Raw genomic sequence first — 21822 nt, 5'->3', positions numbered from 1 at the left:
TTACACGCTCTCGCCTTTAAAAGGGAAACAGTGAAAATCATCGAGCGGAGGAGGGGAAACGTGCAGAGAAATTGGAACAGAAGCTCAATAAGCTAAGGCTGTCAGACAGATAGATAGATGATAGATTGATCAGGACCAGGGAGTCCCCCCACCTGTCCCCCCCCACAACAGGACTTCTGTGTTGTCAGGATTCAACCTCAATTCTGCTGCCTTCCCCCCTCCCCCCTCCCTCCAGGAGCTGCATTTCAAGAACCGCTACTGGCACGAGAACTGCTTCCGCTGCTTCAAGTGCTCCACGTCTCTGGTCAACGAGCCCTTCATGCTGAAGGAGCACAACAAAGTGTGGTGCAACAAGTGCACCATGGATCAGGCCCCCCACTGCAAGGGCTGCCAGAAGCCCATCGTGGCAGGTAGGACTCCCCTCAGCTGCCTTGCACCCCTTTGCTTCTTGCCCCACTCGACTATGGAGCCTTGTCATGGGGCGGCCAGCAGGCTTATGGAACATTTCTTTTACCAAAATACTTACGTAACACGAATTCATTTTTAATGTTGCGCACAAAACCAGAGCTGTCTTGCGCATACACATTGCCAGGGTGCAAAGACCCGCCCAGCGCCATAATAATAATAATAATAATAATAATAATAATAATAATAATAATTTATTTATACCCCACCCATCTGGCTGAGTTTCCCCAGCCACTCCAGGCAGCTCCCAATTGAGTGTTAAAAACAATACAGCATTAAATATTAAAAACTTCCCTAAACAGAGCTGCCTTCAGATGTCTTCTAAAAGTCAGATAGCTGCTTATTGCCTTGACATCAGGTGGGAGAGTGTTCCAAAGGGTGGGCGCCACCACAGAGAAGGCCCTCTGCCTGGATCCTTGTAACCTTGCTTCTCGCAGGGAGGGAACCGCCAAAAGGATCTTGGGAGAGGGACCCCAGTGTCTGGGGTGGAGGTGCTCCTTCAGGGATACTGGGCCGAGGCCGTTTAAGGGCTTTCAAGGTCAGCATCTACCCTTTGAATTGTGCCTGGAAATGTCCCAGGAGGAATGTAGGTCTTTCAGGACCGGAGTTATGTGGTCTTGGCAACCGCTCCCAGTCCCCAGTTTGGCTGCCACATTTTGGATTAGTTGTAGTCACCTTCAAAGGTAGCCCCATGTAGAGCGCATTGCAGTAGTCCAAGCGGGAGATAACTAGAGCATGCACCACTCTGGTGAGACAGTCGGCGGGCAGGTAGGGTTTTAGCCTCCGTACCAGGTGGAGCTGGTAGACAGCTGCCCTGGACACAGAATTAACCTGTGCCTCCATGGACAGCTGTGAGTCCAAAATGACTCCCAGGCTGCGCACCTGGTCCTTCAGGGGCACAGTTACCCCATTCAGGAACAGGGAGTCCTCCACACCTGCCCGCCCCCTGTCCCCCAAGAACAGTACTTCTGTCTTGTCAGGACTCAACCTCCATCTGTTAGCCGCCATCCATCCTCCAACCTCCTCCAGACACTCACACAGGACCTTCACTGCCTTCACTGGTTCATATTAGAAAGAGAGGTTGTATCTCTGCATACTGATGAACACCCAGTCCAAACCCCCTGATCATCTCTCCCAGCGGCTGCATGTAGATATTGAAAAGCATGGGGGAGAGGACAGAACCCTGAGGCACCCCACAAGTGAGAGCCCAGGGGTCTGAACACTCATCCACCACCACATTCTGGACAAAATATACTTTAGCCCTTCACATATGCACCGCCCGGGTGCAAAGACCAGCCCAGTGCCCCCCCAATTTAGTTAATTTTGCACACATGGCGCCACGGAGAATGACAAGTGCCGCTGTTGAGTTGGACAGGCGCTGATATTGTGAATGAGAAGCGCCGCTGCGGGCACACCACATCTTTGGTAAATGAGCGCACAAAATTGAAAGTCCTCGAGTGAAACAGTGGGTCTACATTTTGGGAATACCTAGGTATAGATGTCTATTTTTTCCTAGCTCTGGCATAGGCAAACTCGGCCCACCAGATGTTTGGGGAGTACAACTCCCATCCTCCCTGACTGCTGGTCCTGTTAGCTAGGGATGATGGGAGTTGTAGTCCCAAAACATCTGGAGGGCTGAGTTTACCAATGCCTGTTCTAGCTTGATCAAAATTACCACATTTCCCCGTGTATAAGACTAGGTCCCCCCCCTTAAAAATAATGTCAAAAATGAGATGGCGTCTATACTAGGATCCATCTACCCCACCCCACCCCAATTTCTTCAATCTTAGTCCCCCCCAAATAGGGGACATCTTATGCATGGGGCCATCTTATAGATGGGGAAATATGGTATTTATTCTTTCATAACAGGTAGAGGCAGCTCTTAACAACTCCAAACTGCAAGAACCATATAAATAATCAAAACCAGAAAAAAGGTAGCTATTGTGGAAATAGGTATTCTTCATTGTCTGTTGGAATAGAGGAGTTTTCAGCCAGTATTTAAAAGTGGAAACAGAGGGTTCCCACCGAATCTCTGGTAGCAGAATATTCTGCAATAACGGTTCGGTTTCCTTTTCATTGTCAAACAAACATTCAGGCATCATTGCTTGTTGAAAGTGGAGTTGCAAACTGTTTCCCGGCTTTCTGGTTGACATGGGATTTTTGACCTGGAAGAACACGCATGCTTTTTGCCAGCCCCACCCCACTATAATCCATGTACTATAGTCCAAGAGATTCATTATTCTTATTTTTTATTTTCATCTTTATTTCATTTCATTGTATTGCAGAATCTAGTGTCAATTATGACATTGATAAAAATCCCCGTTTCCTCTCTCATTCTGTTTCTGTGACTTCCCTCTGCCACATGGCAACCTTTCATACATTTTGAACTTGTCATTGTGTGTGTGTGTGTGTGATAATAAATAACAAGATGAAAAAATCTTTAATAATTCCAGTGGCACCTTAAAGATCAACTAAATATAAGCTTTCAAGGTATGAGGTTTTGTGTGTAATACACACTCCGTCTGATACTCTGACAACACGACATCCTTTAATACATTTTGAACTTGTCATTGTGTGTGTATCTGAAGAAGTGTGCATACATGCAAAAGCTTATACCTAAAACCACTCAGTTGGTCTCTAAGGTGCTGCTTTTTATTCTTTTGGAAGAATTCTTTGAAAGGCTTTCTTAGATCATATCACTTTTTGGAAGACTTGATTCTTTTAAGGAAGTTTTTAGATTTTTAAGAAAAGTCTTTTGAACTATCTTTTTAAAGAATGGTTTTGGTATATTTTGACGATGGCAGACCAACATGCCTACCTACTTGAATCTGTTAGAAATATGGGCAGTTCATAAAAAACCTTTTTCTTAAAATGCCTTCTCCAAAGGTTTTATCTTACTACACTAGGGGTTATATAGTTATCTCTGAAATTTCATGCATATCAGTTAATATCTTGACCCTGCTCTGCTGAATTGACATTTCAGCCTTCACAACGTAGGAAAATGGCCAAGTAAACAGCTATTTTCATGGAGGAGGGTCAAGATATTAACTGATATGCATGAAATTTCAGCTATAGCTATATAATCCCTAGTGTAGTAAGATAAGAACTTGGGAGCAGGCATCTTCAAAATAGAGTTTTTTTATAAACCGTCCTACTGAACACCCAATGCTTTTCAGTGGAGCAGGGTCAAGATATTCACTGATATACGTAAAATTTCAGATATATCTATATAATTCCTAGTGTAGTAAGACCAGACTTTTTTATGAATCACCCTAATATATATTAGTTACTTTGGCCCCCAGGGCAATCTGACAATAATTTTCCCACTCCTTTACAAAGTTAGCCCACGCATATTAATCCATTTGTTTTGGATCAATGTTTGGTCATTCTTCCAAACTAGTTCCGTTCCTTCTGAAGTTTCGGTTCCAATGGAAATCTCATGGTTGCGGTCATTTAGCCAACTCTATGAATTCACATAATTTGCTTAGCCAACTTGATGAGTTCACACAATTTGTTTAACCAATCTTCTACTGAGGGGATGTTGTCCCCTTTCCAATTTTAGAGTCCAAGAGATTTAGACCACTGTGTTTCATCACTGCGAGAGGTGATGTTACAGGGAACCAGGCAGAGAGCCTTCTTGGTGGTGGCGCCCACCCTTCAGATGTCAAGGAAAGAATCAACTATCTTACTTTTAAAAGACATCTGAAGGCAGCCCTGTTGAGGGAAAATTTTTAATGTTTGATGCTGTATTGCAGGGACGTCCAACTCTCAAGAGATTGTGATCCACTCCCAGTATAAAAAAACTGGGGGGGGGGGTTCAGTTCAAAGTTGTTCCTATCCCTAACCCCTAACCCTAACTCCTATTTCTAGCCCCTATCCTTAACCCCTATTCCTTTCCCTAACCCCTATCCCTAATCTTGCATTTTTAATAATTGATTGGGAGCCACCCAGGGTGGCTGGGGAAACCCATCCGGATGGGTGGGCTGTAAGTAATAAATTATTATTATTATTATTATTATTATTATTATTATTATTATTATTATTGCTTTCAGCTTGCCATTCGTGAATCACAATTTTCTTAGTGCCACAAATTGCATCAATCTGGCAGTGAGCGTCATCTCTTTCCCTCCCTCTTTGCAGGCGACCAGAATGTGGAATACAAGAAGACTGTCTGGCACAAGGAGTGCTTCACCTGCAGCCACTGCAAGCAGGTGATTGGCACCGCCAGCTTCTTCCCCAAGGACGACGAGATTTACTGCACCTCCTGCCATGAGCAGAAATTTGCCAAGACCTGTGTGAAGTGCAAGCAGGTAAGTTGTGCCAACCCACCCTCCCCCAGCTTACCTGGATCCCATTTGGATCCCGGCTTTCCCCCAAAGGTCTCGGAGCTGTGCTCATTATCACAGTTTCCTCCGCCAGTTCGGAAGGTGCGCCAAAAGGCACTTATGCCGACCAATGCACCCACTCTTCTTTCACCACGGCCTCTCTTGGTGCAGTTCTTAACGGAGGACATATGGTGGAGATAAGGTCAGGGTCAAGGGACTCCTGGAAGGTTCAGTCCAGTCCAAGGCGGCGATGGGGTTGCAGCACTCATAGGGGTTAAAGATAGGGATAGGGATAGCAGGCATGTCCAACAGGTAAATCATGATCTACCAGTAGATCACTGGACATCTGTGGTAGATCACTGGCTCTCCCTAAAGAAGCTCAACAAGGTCAACATCTTTGCCCTGCACCCCCAAAAAGGGGTAGATCACTGCCAGTTTTTAACTGTGAGTGGGTCGCAGTCTCTTGGGAGTTGGCCAACCTAGGTATAGGGGTTAGGGATGTCCAAAGTCCGTTTTGGGGGCCCACCAGTGGATTTAATCTGGCCCCCGTGGCAGTATAGGTCCTGGAGTAAAATCCTAAAAAAAGCTCAGCAACTTCAATCCTAAAAAAAGCTTAACAACTCTGGTTGGCCCTCTGGCCCTTTTGATTTAAATCACTCATCATTAAGGCTTGATTAAAAACCTTTTTTTCAGAAAGGTTCAGCCTTGCTGGCATCCTGTTCATATTGACAACCAGAGGGAGGTTTCATTTTTGGAATCATAAATTCTCAGAGGAGTTTTTACAGTTAAATAAAATATGACTGATTTGGTTCTACTATGAGAAATACATTGACAGATAATGATGAAATTATAGTGAGGTTTCATAAGTTAGCTGTTTCTATTTGGACAACTTTTCTGCTGTATTTGATTGGAAGGAGAAAAACCATTTCCTTCATAACAATTTAAACCATTTATTTCACTAAAACAGTAACGTGATAGCATATGGATCCATGTTTGTTACCAGACTGAGTTCATGGAATCATAGAGTTGGAATAGACCAGAAGGGCCATTGAGTCCAACGCCCTGCCAAGCAGTTTTAGCACTTAAAAACAAATCCTTATTTCCTGACGAATAGCCTTTGGACTAGAATGTAATTTCAATAGAAAACCTTTAGAAAGATTTTTCTTCCCAAAGCATTTCATTTTAAAAATCCTGATTTGAATAATAATAAAAATCCCATTTAAATCAAAATAAAGAGGTTGTGGGTTTTTTAAAGTCATAATTGAAAAAATCAGAATAATAATTCATTAAGAAAATAGTTTATAAGAAGTAAACAAGGAGGCCATGTACAGGATAAAGGAAGTCTTTTATTCTGACGTTTTATGTTATGTTTATTTTATGTTATGTTCATGTCTAATGGTGGTGGATTTGTTGATTTGAGTTGTGGTGGATTTATGTTGTACAATGTACAGTGGTACCTTGGTTTACAACCATAATCCGTTCCAGAGGTCCGTCTGTAAACCAAAACAGGTTGGAACTTGAGGCACGCTTTTGCCAATGGTGCCTCCCCCCAAAAATTGTTCGTTATCCCCCCCCAAAAAAGGGGGAAGGGCTGTAATCCAAAAACAGGTTACATTCCAGGATAAGCACTTCCGGGTTTGATATGTTTGTAATCCAGAACATCTGCAAACCAAGCTACCACCGTAAATAAAATTTAAATTAAATGAAAATTTTTAATACAAATGGTCGTCAAATTAATTCAAATGAACCATCCAAATATAATTTTTTATTTAAAAAATCATTGTCCACCCTGCTATAAACAGAAGAGAGAACAGAAGAGAGAAAGCTTCCACAGGTGACAGAGGGTTTGGGGCGGCTTGGACGAATGGTCCAAGCAGGACCCCAGGAGTCCAAGCAGCGCTTGACCTCTGACTTCCTTCCCCACGCCAGGCCATCACCTGCGGAGGGGTTGCCTACCAGGAGCAACCGTACCACTCCGAGTGCTTTGTGTGTGCCACCTGCTCCAAGAAACTGGGAGGGCAGCGCTTCACAGCTGTGGAGGATCAATTCTACTGCGTCGATTGCTACAAGTCCTTTGTGGCCAAGAAATGCAGCGGTTGCAAGAACCCTATCACAGGTGGGTCAGTGATGGGTCTGGGACAGGTGCCTGGAGGTGGTTGGAGGATGGGTGGCGCCTAACAGGTTGAGGTTGGATCCTGGCAAGGCAGCAGTCCTGTTGTGGGTGGGCGGGTGTGGGGGACTCCCTGGTCCTGAATGGGGCAAGGACCAGCTGCACAGCCTGGGGGTGATCTTGGACCCAAGGAGGCACAGGTCCATTCTGTGTCCAGCGCAGCTCCATCTCTCTGCCCAGAGCGCTGCATGCTCTGGTTATCTCCCGCTTGGACTACTGCAGTGGCAGCCCAACTCGGCCCTCCAGCTGTTTGGGGACTACAACGCCCATTGTCCCTGACTGCTGGTCCTGTGAGCTAGGGACAATGGGAGTTGTAGCCCCCAAACAGCTGGAGGGCCAAGTTCAGCTATCACTGGGATATAGGATATATCAGATTCTTCTGCTATAGGATACACAGAATATATATTCCGTTCCATTCATTCATATATTCAGTTCCATTCGTTAATTTGCTTCCCAAAAGAAGCTCGACAACTTTGATATGTCCAACGTCAATGGGTAGATCACTGCCAGTTTTTTATACTGGGAGTAGATCGCAGTCTCTTGAGAGTTGGACATCCCTGGCCTAGCTCATAAGCAATTACCGTATTTTTCGCCCTATAGGACGCACCATCCTATAAGGCGCACGTAGTTATTTTTTGGGGGGGGGAATAGAGGGGGGGAAATTATTTCCCCCCCAGGCGTGGGGCTGGGGCGGGGGAAACCCGAGCTTCCCCGACCCCAGCCCCCAAACAGGCAGCTCTCTGCAAGTCGTGGGAGCCCAGCGCTGGCTCCCACTGCTTGCGGAGAGGTCCGCGAAGCCTGGACGCCCTGATCCCAGCGCACGCAGGCTTCGGCATGCAGGCAACTCTCCGCAAGCAGCGGGAGCGCTCCCGCTGCTTGCGGAGAGGTCCGCGAAGCCTGCATTCACCCCATAGGATGCACACACATTTCCCCTTCATTTTTGGAGGGGAAAAAGTGCGTCCTATAGGGCGAAAAATACGGTAAGTCAAGCATTCCCAAACTCGGCCTTCCAGCTCTTTTGGGACTACAACGCCCATCATCTCTGACCACTGGTCCTGGGAGCTAGGTATGATGGGGGTTGTAGTCCGAAAACAGTTGGAGGGCCAAGTTGGGCCATGCCTGATCTACACTAGTGGTGGCCAAACTTGGCCCTCCAGCTATTTGAGGACTAAAACACCCATCATCCCTGACCGCTGGTCCTGCTAGCTAGAGTTGTAGGCCAGGTTTGAGGAAGCCCACAAGTCTTGGGAGACCTGGGGGCGGGGCTCATTGGAGGGAAGCCCACCTACCCGTCCCCGAACCCCCCCCCACTCCTTCTTCCAGGCATAGGCAAACTCAGCCCTCCAGCTGTGTTGGGGTTATAATTCCCATCATCCCTGACCACTGGTCATGTGAGCTAGGGACAATGGGAGTTGTAGTCCCAAGACTGCTGGAGGGCCAAGTTTGCCTATGCCTGAATAAGTGACCTGTGTGCTTCCTTCTCCTTCCTTTCTAACCCTTCCCTCCCTGCTCCTCCTCTGAACCGACAGGTTTCGGGAAAGGCACCAACGTGGTCAGCCATGAAGGCCACTCCTGGCACGACTACTGCTTCAACTGCAAGAAGTGCTCCATCCCGCTGGCCAACAAGCCCTTTGTCTTCCACAGCGAGCAAGTCTACTGCCCCACCTGCGCCAAGAAGCTGTAAGGGGCGGAGCCAGGGGCAAAGGGGGGGGCACGGCCTCGCCTCTTCCCTGGAGGGGCTTGATCCGTGTGCTTGGAGAAAACCTGCCCACTCTCCTGCCCACATTTTAGGCTTCCCCATCCCCATCCTTAAGAGGTGCCCGGCATCTCCCCCCTCCCCATCTGACAGGTGCATTCAATAAAAGCTCTGCCTTAGCATCCTACCTGCTGCTAACCTTGCTTAAAATCCCCCCCCTTTTTAAAGGAAAGATCTTCTTATTTTTTTGCCATGCTTCGCAGGTGCCGGCCAAAGTTTAGGCTCAAGCTTTGCACATCCAAATGTACTTACTGATAACCAGGGTGGATTTGATTTAAATCATATATTCAGTAAGACTGGATTTCAATCACTAGTCAGGAAGACTTGATTTAAATCATTTTTTAAAAAACAGAAAGGTTCAACCTCTTGCCTTCTTGCCATGCTTCGTGGGTGCCGGCTGATGTTTCGGCTCAAGCTTCACACAACCAAATATACCGCACTTTCCCATCTAGAAGACTCCCCCTTCTGTAAGATGCCCGCTATTTTGAGGGACTAAAACTTTCCAAAATTGGGGGGGGGGGATTGTTGAGCTTTTTTTAGGGGGCGTTGCCACAAATTGCCTACCCGCTGTGGTCACCGAGGGGTCTTTGCAGCCTGCGCTTTCAGTCTTATATAGAACCTCGTCTTCTACACGGAAAAGTACGGTACTTGCTAATAACTGAGCACATACAGCTAATTAGTTTTTTTCCGTGTATAACATGCCCCCATGTACAGTCATACCTCAGGTTGAAGTAGCTTCAGGTTAAACATTTTTGGGTTGTGCTCCGTGGCGACCCAGAAGTAACAGAGTGTGTTACTTCCGGGTTTCGCCGCTTCCGCATGCGCAGATGCTCAAAATGACGTCATGCGCACGTAGCTAATTGCGACCCACTCACACGCAGACGCATGTTGCGTTTGCTTCAGTATGCGAATGGGGCTCCGGAACGGATCCCGTTCGCATCCAGAGGTACCACTGTATAAGATGCCCCCTATTTTGGACTGGACTTAACTGTCAGGGGTCCTTTACCTTTATTTTGGGGGACTCAAAAATTAAGAAAATGGAGGGAGATTGCCCCCAGGTATAAGATTACCCCTCCCTTTTTTGCATTATTTTTTAGTAAAAAAAAAACACCCTAGTCTTATACAAGGAAAAGTATGGTAAGTAAGATGAGGGCTGAAATCACATGGCTGCTTTTGAAACGGAATTTTTTTGCTTTTCCTTCCTGGGGAGCAAAAGATCGGGAGAGAGTTTGGGGCCGTTTTAAAGGGTCACTCACTGACCAGGAACACCTGCATTTAAAAGTCTAAACAGGGCTGCCTTCAGACGTCTTGCTGATTTCCTTGAGATCTGATGGGAGAGGGTGCCACCACCAAGAAGGCCCTCTGCCTGTATTAAACTGAATCCTGGGGTGGGGTGGGAGGCAAAATGCTTCCATATCAAAAATCCCATGAAAGCCAGGAAATGGCCGACCTGAGCCCTTCGCAACGTCAGTTTCCACAAGTAATGATGCCTTCATATTTGTTTGACAATGAAAAGCAGGGGTCAGCAACCTTTTTAAGCAGGGTCCACTGTGCCTCGGATCTTGTGGGGGCTGGACTATATTTTTTGGGGGGAAATGAATCATAGAATCATAGAATCATAGAGTTGGAAGAGACCACAAGGACCATCGAGTCCAACCCCCTGCCAAGCAGGAAACACCATCAGAGCACTCCTGACATATGGTTGTCAAGCCTCTGCTTAAAGACCTCCAAAGTAGGAGACTCCACCACACTCCTTGGCAGCAAATTCCACTGTCGAACAGCTCTTACTGTCAGGAAGTTCTTCCTAATGAACAAACTCCTATGCCCCACAATTAACCCAGAGATGCATTTTAAATAAAAGGACACATTCTACTCATGTCAAAACATGCTGATTCCCAGACCATCTGCCAGCCGGATTGAGAAGGCGATTGGGCCGGATCCAGCCCCCAGGCCTTAGTTTCTCTAGCAATACCCTAGGTCAGGCACGTCCAACAGGTAGATCACTTTGGCTTCTCCCAAAAAGCTCAGCCACTTTTGTTTCCTAGCCAAAAAGTGGGCCATCAGATTAAGTTCCACTATATAGGACTGGGGATTCAGGACCCTTAACTGTGTTTTATATAATCAACTTTTGATTATGTTCTGTGTATCTCACAACGTTCATTCAGTTCCATTAATTTATATATTCATTTGCTCCCTAAAAAAAAAAGCTCAACCACCTTTGCTTCCCCCAAAAAGCTACACAACTTTGATCCACCCAACGACAACGGGTGGATCACTGCCAGTTTTTTTTTACACTGTGAGTAGATCACAGTCTCTTGGGAGCTGGACATCCCTGCCCTAGATGATAGTATGTCAATATGCAGATCTGATCAGCATCACATGGTCCAGCCCAGAAACATCTCCAGAAAACCTGGCCTTTGCAGATTAACACAATGAAACCCTTGATGCGCACAAAGGAATAAAACGCAAACGTTTGCAACACACAATTTCCTCCACCCATTCTTAGCTGATACTTGTATTTGTTATCACACCCAAGATTGCGTCCAATGAAGTGTCTCATGGGGAATTAAGGGGAGGGGGGATTATGGAAATCTACGTGTGCTTGGTTAAAAACTGTATAAGAAGTAAGAAACGTCTCCCGTTTGGAGTCTTATCCTTTCCTCCTTGGCAAGACTGCTTTTGACCCTGCTGCCGCAAAAATCTCAAATAAAGGTTCAGCATCTTCGCTGCTTTGCTTCAACTTGCCTGGGTTTGTATTCCATTTTTGCATGCCGGCCACGAGAACCTTCACAGGTCCCATATGACAGGAGTCCCTTATTTTTCACCATTCCTGGAAGCCTCGTGTGGGAACATCAAACCATAGATGGACACCAGAGATAAAGTATGACAAACTAGTAACAAGAAAAAACTCAGAATAGATGAAAATGAGATCATAAGTATGGATATATGGTAAACAGGGCAATTCAGAAATGCTCAGATTACATCTGGAAGTCAGGGGGATGGGAGGAAGTCAAAGCTCAATTTGAGCAAAGATCTATGTGATGAAGAAATGTTATTTGGTTGTTATAAAGCAGGCATGTCCAACAGGTAGATTATGACTGGAAGTCTGTAGAGAAGCTCAACAACTTTGGCTCCCCTAAAAAAGCTCAACATTTAAAATGGTGCCTTCCTCCTCCCTAAAAAAGGTCAACAACTTTGACCTGAACCTCCCTAAAAAAAAAGTCACCCACTTAGACCTGAATCCCTTTTTTTAAAAAAAGGGCTATCCTTCCTAAAAAAAGCTCACCCACTTTGATCTGAATCCCAGAAAAGGGGGCAGATCACTGCCAGTTTAGATCGCAGTCTCTTGGGAGTTGGCCACTCCTGTTATAAAGGGAAAAAGAAAAAGAAAAAGAAAATGAGATCATTATCCATAAGATAACCCCAATCAGGTGACAGGAGAAGAGAGAGAAATCCAAACCTCTAGTAGAAGCCCTAAAAGGAAACCCGATAGTACACAGGTGGGAATTCCCAGAGGGCACCTCGTTCTTCTTTGAGGGGGAAAGGCGGATGTTCACAACGCCGAAAGACACTGAGAAATTTGGGACAAAAGCCACTTATTTTCAGAGAAAGCCCCAATTGATTTTGTGCCTGATTTCCAAACATTCCTGTTCCGCAGACGAGGCTGTACCATGTCTATGGAACAGTCATGTAGAACAGGCACGGCCAACAGGTAGATCACAATCTATTGGTAGATCACGGGGCTTTCCTGGTCGATCTCTGGCCCCTCAGGGATCTCCTTCCCCCCAGAATAAAAAAGAACAAAAGGAATTTTTAAAAGCTCAAGAACTACTGCTTCCTGTTATGTTCTGTGTACCGTATTTTTTGCCCTAAAGGGCACACCGGCCCATAGGACACACCTCGTTTTTGGGGGGAGGAAATGAATAAAAAAAAATTTATTTCCCCCCCCCCCCCCAGCCGCGGGGCTGGGGCGGGGGAAGCCCGAGCTTCCCCCAACCCCAGCCCCTAGAACAGGCTGCTATCTGCAAGCCTTGCGAGCCCGGCAGCAACTCCCACTTGCTTGCGGATAGCTTCCTGAACTTGCAAGGCTTGCTGATAGCTTCCTGAAGCCTGGAGAGCGAGAGGGGTTGGTGCGCACCCACCCCTCTCACTCTCCAGGCTTCAGCGAAAGCCTGCACTCGCCCCATAGGATGCACACACATTTCCCCTTCATTTTTGGAGGGGGAAAAGTGCGTCCTATAGGGTGAAAAATACGGTATATCGCAAGGCTCATTCGGTTTCATTCATTCATATTTCCCGTTCCATTCATTCATATCTTCCGTTTCTTTCCTTCATTTGCTTCCTTAGAAAAAGCTTGTCAATGTTGGCTTCCAGAAAAAGCTGAACAGCTTTGCCTTTCCCAAAAAAACGCGGCTCCGGAGGCTTCGCGTTCTTTTGCTGAAGCCTGGAGAGTGAGAGGCGTTGGTGCGCACTGACCCCTCTCGCTCTCCAGGCTTCAGGGATAGCCGCCTGAAGGCCTTTGGAGCGCAGCGCAAGTTCCCGCTGCATTCTGGAGGCTTCAGGTTGCTTTCAGCAAAAGGAACACGAAGCCTGAGGAGCGCAGCGGGAACTTGCGCTGTGCTCAGAAGGCTTCAGGAATAGCCGTGCACAGCCCCTCCGACAGGGAGAGGCTGCACGTGGCTGTGGCTTCTTTAGCCCTGTGCAGCCTCTCCCTGCCAGAGGGGTTGGGTGCGGCTATGGCACAAGCCAAGACAGCGAGGGGGATGGATCCTGCTCGCTGTCTTGGCTTGTGCCATAGCCGCGCGCAACCCCTCCGGCAGGGAGAGGTTGTGCGCGGCTAAAAAGGAAGGCAAAGCAGCGAGCAGGATCCATCCCGCTCACTGTCTTGGCTTGTGCCATAGCCGCTCGCAACACCTCCGGCAGGGAGAGGTCGCGCGCAGCCTGTATGCTGCTCTTTGGGTCTGTGGAGGGGGGTATTTTTTTTCCTGATTTTCCCCTCTAAAAACTAGGTGCACCCTATGGAGCGAAAAATACGGTAAATTACAAGTCAGCAAGACTTGATTTAATTTAAAAAAAAAATTTACAGAAAGGTTCAACCTTGCTGGTATCCTCTTCATATGACAAGACTCACTTCTCAGCCTTGCTGATGATTGACAACTGGGAGGAAGGTTTCCTTTTTGGACTAATACATTTTCAGAGTCGTTTTTTACAGTTATATTAGAAATACATAGAAAAGTAATTATGAAGAAAAACCCCGCTCCACCCTCCCTTTATATATAAGGGTCTGGTGACTTCTGTTTCAGTGTATCTGAAGAATTGCGCATGCACATGAAAGCTTATACCAAGAACAAACTTAGTTGGTCTCTAAGGTGCGACAATTTTTAATTTTTTTATTTTGACTGTGTGAGACCAATACGGCTACCTACCTGAATCTATTCTGATTTATTATTATTATTAAACCAACGATAGGTCAATACAAAGTCAGTTTCAGAAGCTCTGCATTTCTCCGTGCCAACAGCAACCGTTTTGGATCATCTGTTAATAACCAACTGCAGGCTGCTTTCAATGGGAAAATTTATTTAACAGTGAATACGCGTTTACATACAGCATTCAACAGGCATCAGTTTGCACAGGGTAAAATACTGGAGTCATCATGCTTGTCCAAATGATTGTCTCTGCAAGAATGAAAAGAGTGATCATACAAAAATACATTTTGTTTCAACCTAAGGCACCGCTCTAAAATATTTGGGAATGGCAAAAAGGTTTGGGAGAGGGCAGAGGATGAGATGGGAAGGGGGCTGGATCTCTAGTTCCCAACTGCAATCCCAAGAAATGGGGCATCGTGCCAGTATGAACATCTGCCCTGAAAGCCGAGGGGTCACTGATCTGGGAAGCCGCTCTTTATAGAATAAATTATTATTATTAATCTTTTGACAAGGGACACCTAGCGATTCAGGACTGGAGGACAAGGGCACAGCTGCCGTTCTCTCTTAGCCACAGACTTCATCCCTTTATGCCAGTGGTGGCATAAAGGCCCAGATTGGCCATCACTGCTTTACGCAGAACACTGTCCAAGGGCTGGAGGCTAAATAGGTTGCTTTATGCCAGTCATGGCCAAACTTGGCCTCCTCCAGCTGTTTTGGGACTACAACTCCCATCATTCCTAGCTAACAGGACCAGTGGTCAGGGATGGTGGGAATTGTAGCCCCCATGCAGCTGGAGGGCCAAGTTTGGCCACCACTGCTTGACACAAACAGCAGAGGCAAGCAGCGAGGTGAAACGAAGAGAAGGACAGAAAAAGTAATGAAGACAAAAACAAACAAACAAACAAAACCACAACACACACACACAACCTCAGGGGTTCGATACTGCTTTTATGTACACCAATATGCACAAAACTGACGTGTGAATATCAACTTAAATCAGGCACCCCCAGACTCGGCCCTCTGGATGTTTTGGGACTACAACTCCCGTCATCCCTAGCTCACAGGACCAGTGGTCAGGGATGATGGGAATTGTAGTCCCAAAACAGCTGGAGGGCCGAGTTTCAGAATGCCTGACTTAAATACATGTTGCTGTTGTTTTTAAACCTCTTCAAAGCACAAGCAATGGCAAGCACGCAATGGGGAGCATAGGACAGGGGTGGAATTGCTGTGGGGCTGGCGCTCACTTCAATGGCGCTTGGCCCCAAACTTGCGCAAGCCCGAAAAAACAAAATGCGCAGTGACCCAGCTTGACGGATTGGGCATGTTGCTGACGCCACGCCTCTTGCTTTCTCGACATGCTCAGATGCGCGCTGGCTTCACAACAGTGAAGTGGCTTCCCCTGTGGAAACGTATTCTGGGTGGTGCATGACTTTAAGATGGCTTTCAATGTAAATAAAGTAAATAAAGATGGGTTTAAGGCAGGCATAAGCAAACTCCGGCCCTCCAGATGTTTGGGACTACAATTCCCTAGCTAACAGGACCAGTGGTCAGGGAGGATGGGAATTGTAGTCCCAAAATTTGGAGGGCCGGAGTTTGCCTATGCCTGCTTTAAAGGTAAATCAGGGAAGACGCTCCATGCAGTGGGCTTCCCGAGCCCCCTCCAAACATTTGGGGTTGGGGTGGGGCTCCTGGCAGGTTATTTGGGCATTGGTCTTGACCATTCTGGCTCCCCTTCCACGCACTTTGCGGGTCCTTGCCGAGTGTCTCATGGCGAGTCATCGCCTTCAACAAGTGGGGGCTGACAGCAATTTGCAGGCCCCATAGAGCACTGCACACCACGTTGCCATAACGACACTCGACCGTTGTCGGTGGAGATCCAGTTGCGGGGGAAGCCGTTGCGGCACGCAGGGCGGCAAATATGACGCGTACCCGGAGGCGCACTGATCCTCCCGAGAGTGCCGCCACCTGCGCATATACGCCCAGCATGTGGTGCCGCCTGCTGGGGATGGGAATGCCTGGCGTATTTGCGCGATCAGTGGGCGGATTTCCGCAGCGGCAATTGTGCCTGTTGCAGAAATTCACCCGCCACAACGCCAATCAGCCCAGGGGGATTTTGTCAACCCCCCACCCCAGGCATAGGCCACCTCCGTCCACCAGTGGCTAACAGAGGTTTGCAGCCCCGACAGCGCTACATTACAATGACGGCACTCGATCATTGTTGGCGAGCTCACCAAAATACCATATTTTCCCCTGTGTAAGACTAGATTCCCCCCAAAATATAATGTCGAAAAGAAGGGGGCGTCTTATACACAGATACATCTCCCCCCATTTTCTTAAATCTAAGTCCCCCAAAATAGGGGGCGTCTTATACATGGGGGCCTCTTATAGACGGAAAAATATGTAACTTGCCACTTGCCATGAGCAAGACATTTGTTGCCAAGCGCCGGAAGAGATCTTAGCCCTAAGCTAGATTTTTTTATGGCAGAAACAGTCCAACCTGTCGCCAAGGAAGACGGCTCGCTCTTAACGATTGAAATGAAGCTCTCCTTCAATAATGGAGCGTGCATGTGAAGCCAGTTAAGACAAGGACAAGGTGGTTTAATAAAGGTTAGGTTTCATTTTATTAGGCTGGCTGTGCTCTGGGCAACAATATTTGGTAAATCTCCAACACAAGCTACTAACAGAATAATGAACAATTCACGGAAGGGAAAATGTTTCCTTCCCATCCCTTCGAGAAACCTGCGTTCAAACAGTCCCTCTAATGAAAACTCATTAAAGCAACAGTCAACCTGAAAGGTTTCCAAGGTGCAAAGTTAGGCGGAGTAGACTTTACTTCTTTTCCGGCGTCAAACTCGGGGGGGGGGGGGGTTCAACAAGCAGCTTTTCCAAAAACAAGGCCTTCATATGACTTGGGGAGAACCCCCAATTCCTGAAGCGGAGAATATGGAGTCTTTCCAGGGTCCTGGTGTTCACAGTTCTGTTCAAAAGTGAGAGAGAAAAAAAGAACTAATAAGAAACGGAAGACAGGTGGAGTTTTAATTGCAATTAGTTACCACATTTTTTCCGTGCATAAGACTAGGTTTCCCCCCTAAAGAATAATGTCCAAAATTTGGGGGCATCTTATACACGGGGGCCACCTCCCCCATTTTCTTAAATCGGAGTCCCTCAAAATAGGGGGCATCTTATAAATGCAAAAATACAGTATTTGGCTGCGCAATAGAGATATTGGATTCTTGTCTCGTTACACGTATGAAAGCTATTTTGGGTCACTGCATACTATCCCTTGCTTTTTCCTGTAGGACAGGGATGTCCAACTCTCAATAGACTGTGATCTACTCCCAGTACAAAAAAACTGGCAGTGATCTACCTGTTGTCATTGGACGGATCAAAGTTGTGGAGCTTCTCTTGGGAAGCAAATGAATGATTGGAACTGAAGATAAGAATGAGTGAAAGGTAATATATGAATGAATGGAACGGAATATATGAATGAATGGAACGGAATTTATGAATGAATGGAACTGCAGGAGTGGTCAACTCTCAAGAGACTGCATTCAGAATTAAAAACTGGTAGTGATCTACCCCTGTTTTCTGGGGGGGGTTCAGTTCAAAGTTGTCGAGCTATTTTTAGGGAGGGGCTTTGGGGGGGAGTTCTGTTTTCTGGGGGGGGGGGTTAAAGGCAACGGACAAAGGGGTAAATCACTCAAGAAAAAAATCATTATGCATAAAAACAGCAGCACAGAGAAAGTTCTGCCTTCCCTTCCAGAGATCATACAACAATGGAGGGCTGGGCGAGGGAGCCAGAGATCAACTACGATCTACCAAAACCTCGTGGGGATCTGTCAGTAGATCGCAACTGACCTGTTAGACATCCCTGGAATAGATGAATGAATGGAACTGAATGAGCATTGCGATACACACAGAACATAATCAAAAGTCGAATATGTTTAATACACAGTTGAGGGTCTTGAACCCCCAGTCCAATAGTGGACCTTAATTTGATGGTCCACTTTTTGGCTAGGAGGCAAAAGTTGCTGAGCTTTTTTTGGAAAGGCAAAGTTGTCTGGCTTTTTCCCAGAAGCCAACATTGACGAGCTTTTTCTAAGGAAGCAAATGAAGGAAAGAAGTGGGAGATATGAATGAATGGAACGGGAAATATGAATGAATGAAACCGAATGAGCCTTGCGATATACACAGAACATAACTGGAAGCAGTAGTTGTTGGGCTTTTTTAAAATCCTTTTGTTCTTTTTTATTCTGGGGGGAAGGAGATCCCTGAGGGGCCAGAGATCGACCAGGAACACCCCATGATCTACCAGTAGATTGCAATCTACCTGTTGGACATGCCTACTGGCGGACTAATTGCAGTCGTTCACAGTTGCCAACAGATTGACGATACCCATTGAGTCCCACAATCCCTAGCTAACAGGATCAGTGGTCAGGGATTATGGGAATTGTAGTCCAAAACATCTGCAGGTCCGAAGGTTGGGGTTGCCTGAGTTAGAAACTGGACCCAGCAACATTCAACATCCCATCTCAGGCCTATTTCATTGCTCATCTTCTAACACTGTGTATGCCATCAAATGCCAGCAGTGCCCTTCGGCTCCCTATATTGGGCAAACAGGCCAGACTCTATGCAAAAGGATAAATGGGCATCAATCTGAAATCAGGAATCACACGGCAGAGAAGCCAGTTGGCCCTCCAGCTGTTTGGGGACTACAACTCCCATCCTCCCTGACCGCCAGTCCTGTGAGCTAGTTATGATGGGAATTGTAGTCCCAACACAGCTGGGGGGCCGAGTTTGCCCAATCACTGCAGTAGGAGAACACTTCCATCTCCTGGGAGATTAAATACAGGATCTCCAAGCAGCTGTCTTATTGCAAAACAATTTCAGAAATAGGCTTGAAAGAGAAGTGGGTGAATTGCAACTTATCGCGTAGCTGAAAACTATGGGGTCTGAATAGAGATATTGAATTCCTGTCTCTTTACACATGCTAAAGCTATTTTGGGTTATCTGCATACCATCCCTTGCTTTTTCACTCATTCATAGTCGCTAGCAGGTTGACCCTACCCACTAAGTCCTACAACCCTTTGGAGAAAATCCCACCCACCCCCACTATATATTAGGGTCTGGGGTCTCCTCTCCCTCCATATATCAGGGTCTGGGGACCCCCCTCCCTCTATATATCAGGGTCTGGGGACTCCCCTGCCTCTATATATCAGGGTCTGGGGACTTCCCTCCCTCTATATATGAGGGTCTAGGGACTCCCCTCCCTCTATATATCAGGGTCTGGGGACTCCCCTCCCTCTATATATCAGGGTCTGGGGACTCCCCTCCCTCTATATATCAGGGTCTGGGGACTCCCCTCCCTCTATATATCAGGGTCTGGGGACCCCCCTCCCTCTATATATCAGGGTCTAGGGACTCCCCTCCCTCTATATATCAGGGTCTGGGGACTCCCCTCCCTCTGTATATAAGGGTCCGGGGACTCCCCTCCCACTATATATCAGGGTCTGGGGACTCCCCTCCCTCTATATATCAGGGTCTGGGGACTCCCCTCCCTCTATATATCAGGGTCTGGGGACTCCCCTCCCTCTATATATCAGGGTCTGGGGACCCCCCTCCCACTATATATAAGGGTCTGGGGACTCCCCTCCCTCTATATATCAGGGTCTGGGGACTCCCCTCCCTCTATATATCAGGGTCTGGGGACTCCCCTCCCTCTATATATCAGGGTCTGGGGACCCCCCTCCCTCTATATATCAGGGTCTGGGGACTCCCCTGCCTCTATATATCAGGGTCTGGGGACTTCCCTCCCTCTATATATGAGGGTCTAGGGACTCCCCTCCCTCTATATATCAGGGTCTGGGGACTCCCCTCCCTCTATATATCAGGGTCTGGGGACTCCCCTCTATATATCAGGGTCTGGGGACTCCCCTCCCTCTATATATCAGGGTCTGGGGACCCCCCTCCCTCTATATATCAGGGTCTAGGGACCCCCTCCCACTATATATAAGGGTCTAGGGACTCCCCTCCCTCTATATATCAGGGTCTGGGGACTCCCCTCCCTCTGTATATAAGGGTCCGGGGACTCCCCTCCCACTATATATCAGGGTCTGGGGACTCCCCTCCCTCTATATATCAGGGTCTGGGGACTCCCCTCCCTCTATATATCAGGGTCTGGGGACTCCCCTCCCTCTATATATCAGGGTCTGGGGACTCCCCTCCCTCTATATATCAGGGTCTGGGGACCCCCCTCCCACTATATATAAGGGTCTGGGGACTCCCCTCCCTCTATATATCAGGGTCTGGGGACTCCCCTCCCTCTATATATCAGGGTCTGGGGACTCCCCTCCCTCTATATATCAGGGTCTGGGGACTCCCCTCCCTCTATATATCAGGGTCTGGGGACTCCCCTCCCTCTATATATCAGGGTCTGGGGTCTCCCCTCCCTCTATATATCAGGGTCTGGGGACTCCCCTCCCTCTATATATCAGGGTCTGGGGACTCCCCTCCCACTATATATAAGGGTCTGGGGACTCCCCTCCCTCTATATATCAGGGTCTGGGGTCTCCCCTCCCTCTATATATCAGGGTCTGGGGACTCCCTTCCCTCTATATATCATCGTGTGGGGACTTCCGCTTCAGTGTATTTGAAGAAGTCTGCCTGCACACAAAAGCTTTTACCCAGAAGAAACATTGTTGGTCTCTAGGTTGCTACTGTCCATTTTTTCATTTTTTAAGATTTATTTTAACTGCGTCAGACCAACGTGGCTCCCTCCCTGAATCTAGTATAGGGAGCTGGTTCACAAGTGCCAGAGTTCGCAGAAAGGGGCCCTGGGGACACCCATTTTAGGAGGAAGCGGAAGGGCTGCATTAACCCACCCAAAACCTCTCCTTTTATTTCCCTCTAACTTCAGGTTAGTCTGCATCCTTCTTTCCATCCCTGCAGCCCAGGTTTCAAGTATTTTGAGAACCCTGAATGCCGAACAACTCAAATGCGAATTTGCCACCTTTTAATGGAGAGGTGGTTTGGTGCACTTGGCAGATCCCAGTGCCTGGAGGTGGTTGGAGGACGGATAGCGGCTAATGGGTTGAGGTTGAATCCGGACAAGACAGAAGTCTCGGTTATGGGTGGGCAGGTGGTCCTGAATGGGGCAACTCTGCCGTGTGGGGGTCATTTTGGACCCATGGAGGCACAGGTCCATTCTGTGTCCAGGGCAGCTCCATCTGGGACGCAGGATGAGACCCCACTTGCCCGCGGACTGCCTTGCCAGAGTGGCGCATGCTCTGGTTATCTCCCACTTGGACTACTGCAAGGCGCTCTACATGGGGCTGCCTTGGAAGGTGACCTGGAAATTGCAATTAATCCAGAATGCATCAACAAGACTGGGGACTGGGACCGCCCGGACCATATAACACTGGTCTTGAAAGACCTGCATTGGATCCCAGGACGTTTCCGGGCCCAATTCAAAGTGTATGAAGAGGATTTCATTCTTCCCAAAAGGAAACCTTCCTCTGCGGGTCAATATGAAGAGGATGCCAGTGAGGTTGAACCTTTCTGTAAAACAAAGTCTGACTGAGACCATATAACACTGGTCTTGAAAGACCTACATTGCCTCGCAGGACGTTTCCGGGCACAATTCAATGTGTTGGTGCTGACCTTGAAAGCCCCCAGTGGCCT

The 21822-nt window shown here is 47.5% G+C and overlaps 2 protein-coding genes across 8 annotated transcripts in view; one reads left to right on the top strand and one right to left on the bottom strand.

Moving 5' to 3' along the window:
- FHL1 (four and a half LIM domains 1) overlaps positions 1-8843 on the top strand; it is a 71488-nt gene extending 62645 nt beyond the window's left edge. For both annotated transcript variants that reach the window (XM_082207505.1, XM_082207504.1), the window contains exons 3-6: positions 236-410; positions 4606-4775; positions 6720-6906; positions 8490-8843. In XM_082207505.1, coding sequence (XP_082063631.1) covers positions 236-410; positions 4606-4775; positions 6720-6906; positions 8490-8644 — 687 coding nt within the window. In that variant the 3' untranslated portion in view covers positions 8645-8843. The remainder of the gene's footprint in view (positions 1-235; positions 411-4605; positions 4776-6719; positions 6907-8489) is intronic.
- A 7896-nt stretch (positions 8844-16739) lies between these two features.
- Positions 16740-21822, bottom strand: part of LOC309523544 (ensconsin-like) — a 90138-nt gene continuing 85055 nt past the window's right edge. For all 6 annotated transcript variants that reach the window (XM_082207408.1, XM_082207409.1, XM_082207406.1 and 3 more), the window contains one exon: positions 16740-17119. In XM_082207408.1, coding sequence (XP_082063534.1) covers positions 17112-17119 — 8 coding nt within the window. In that variant the 3' untranslated portion in view covers positions 16740-17111. The remainder of the gene's footprint in view (positions 17120-21822) is intronic.

The sequence above is a fragment of the Podarcis vaucheri genome, assembly GCF_965113315.1.
Source record: "Podarcis vaucheri genome assembly, chromosome: Z".
Classification (NCBI taxonomy): domain Eukaryota; kingdom Metazoa; phylum Chordata; class Lepidosauria; order Squamata; family Lacertidae; genus Podarcis; species Podarcis vaucheri.
Note: the sequence above shows the minus strand (reverse complement) of the source record. Positions and strands in the feature narration are given on the sequence as shown.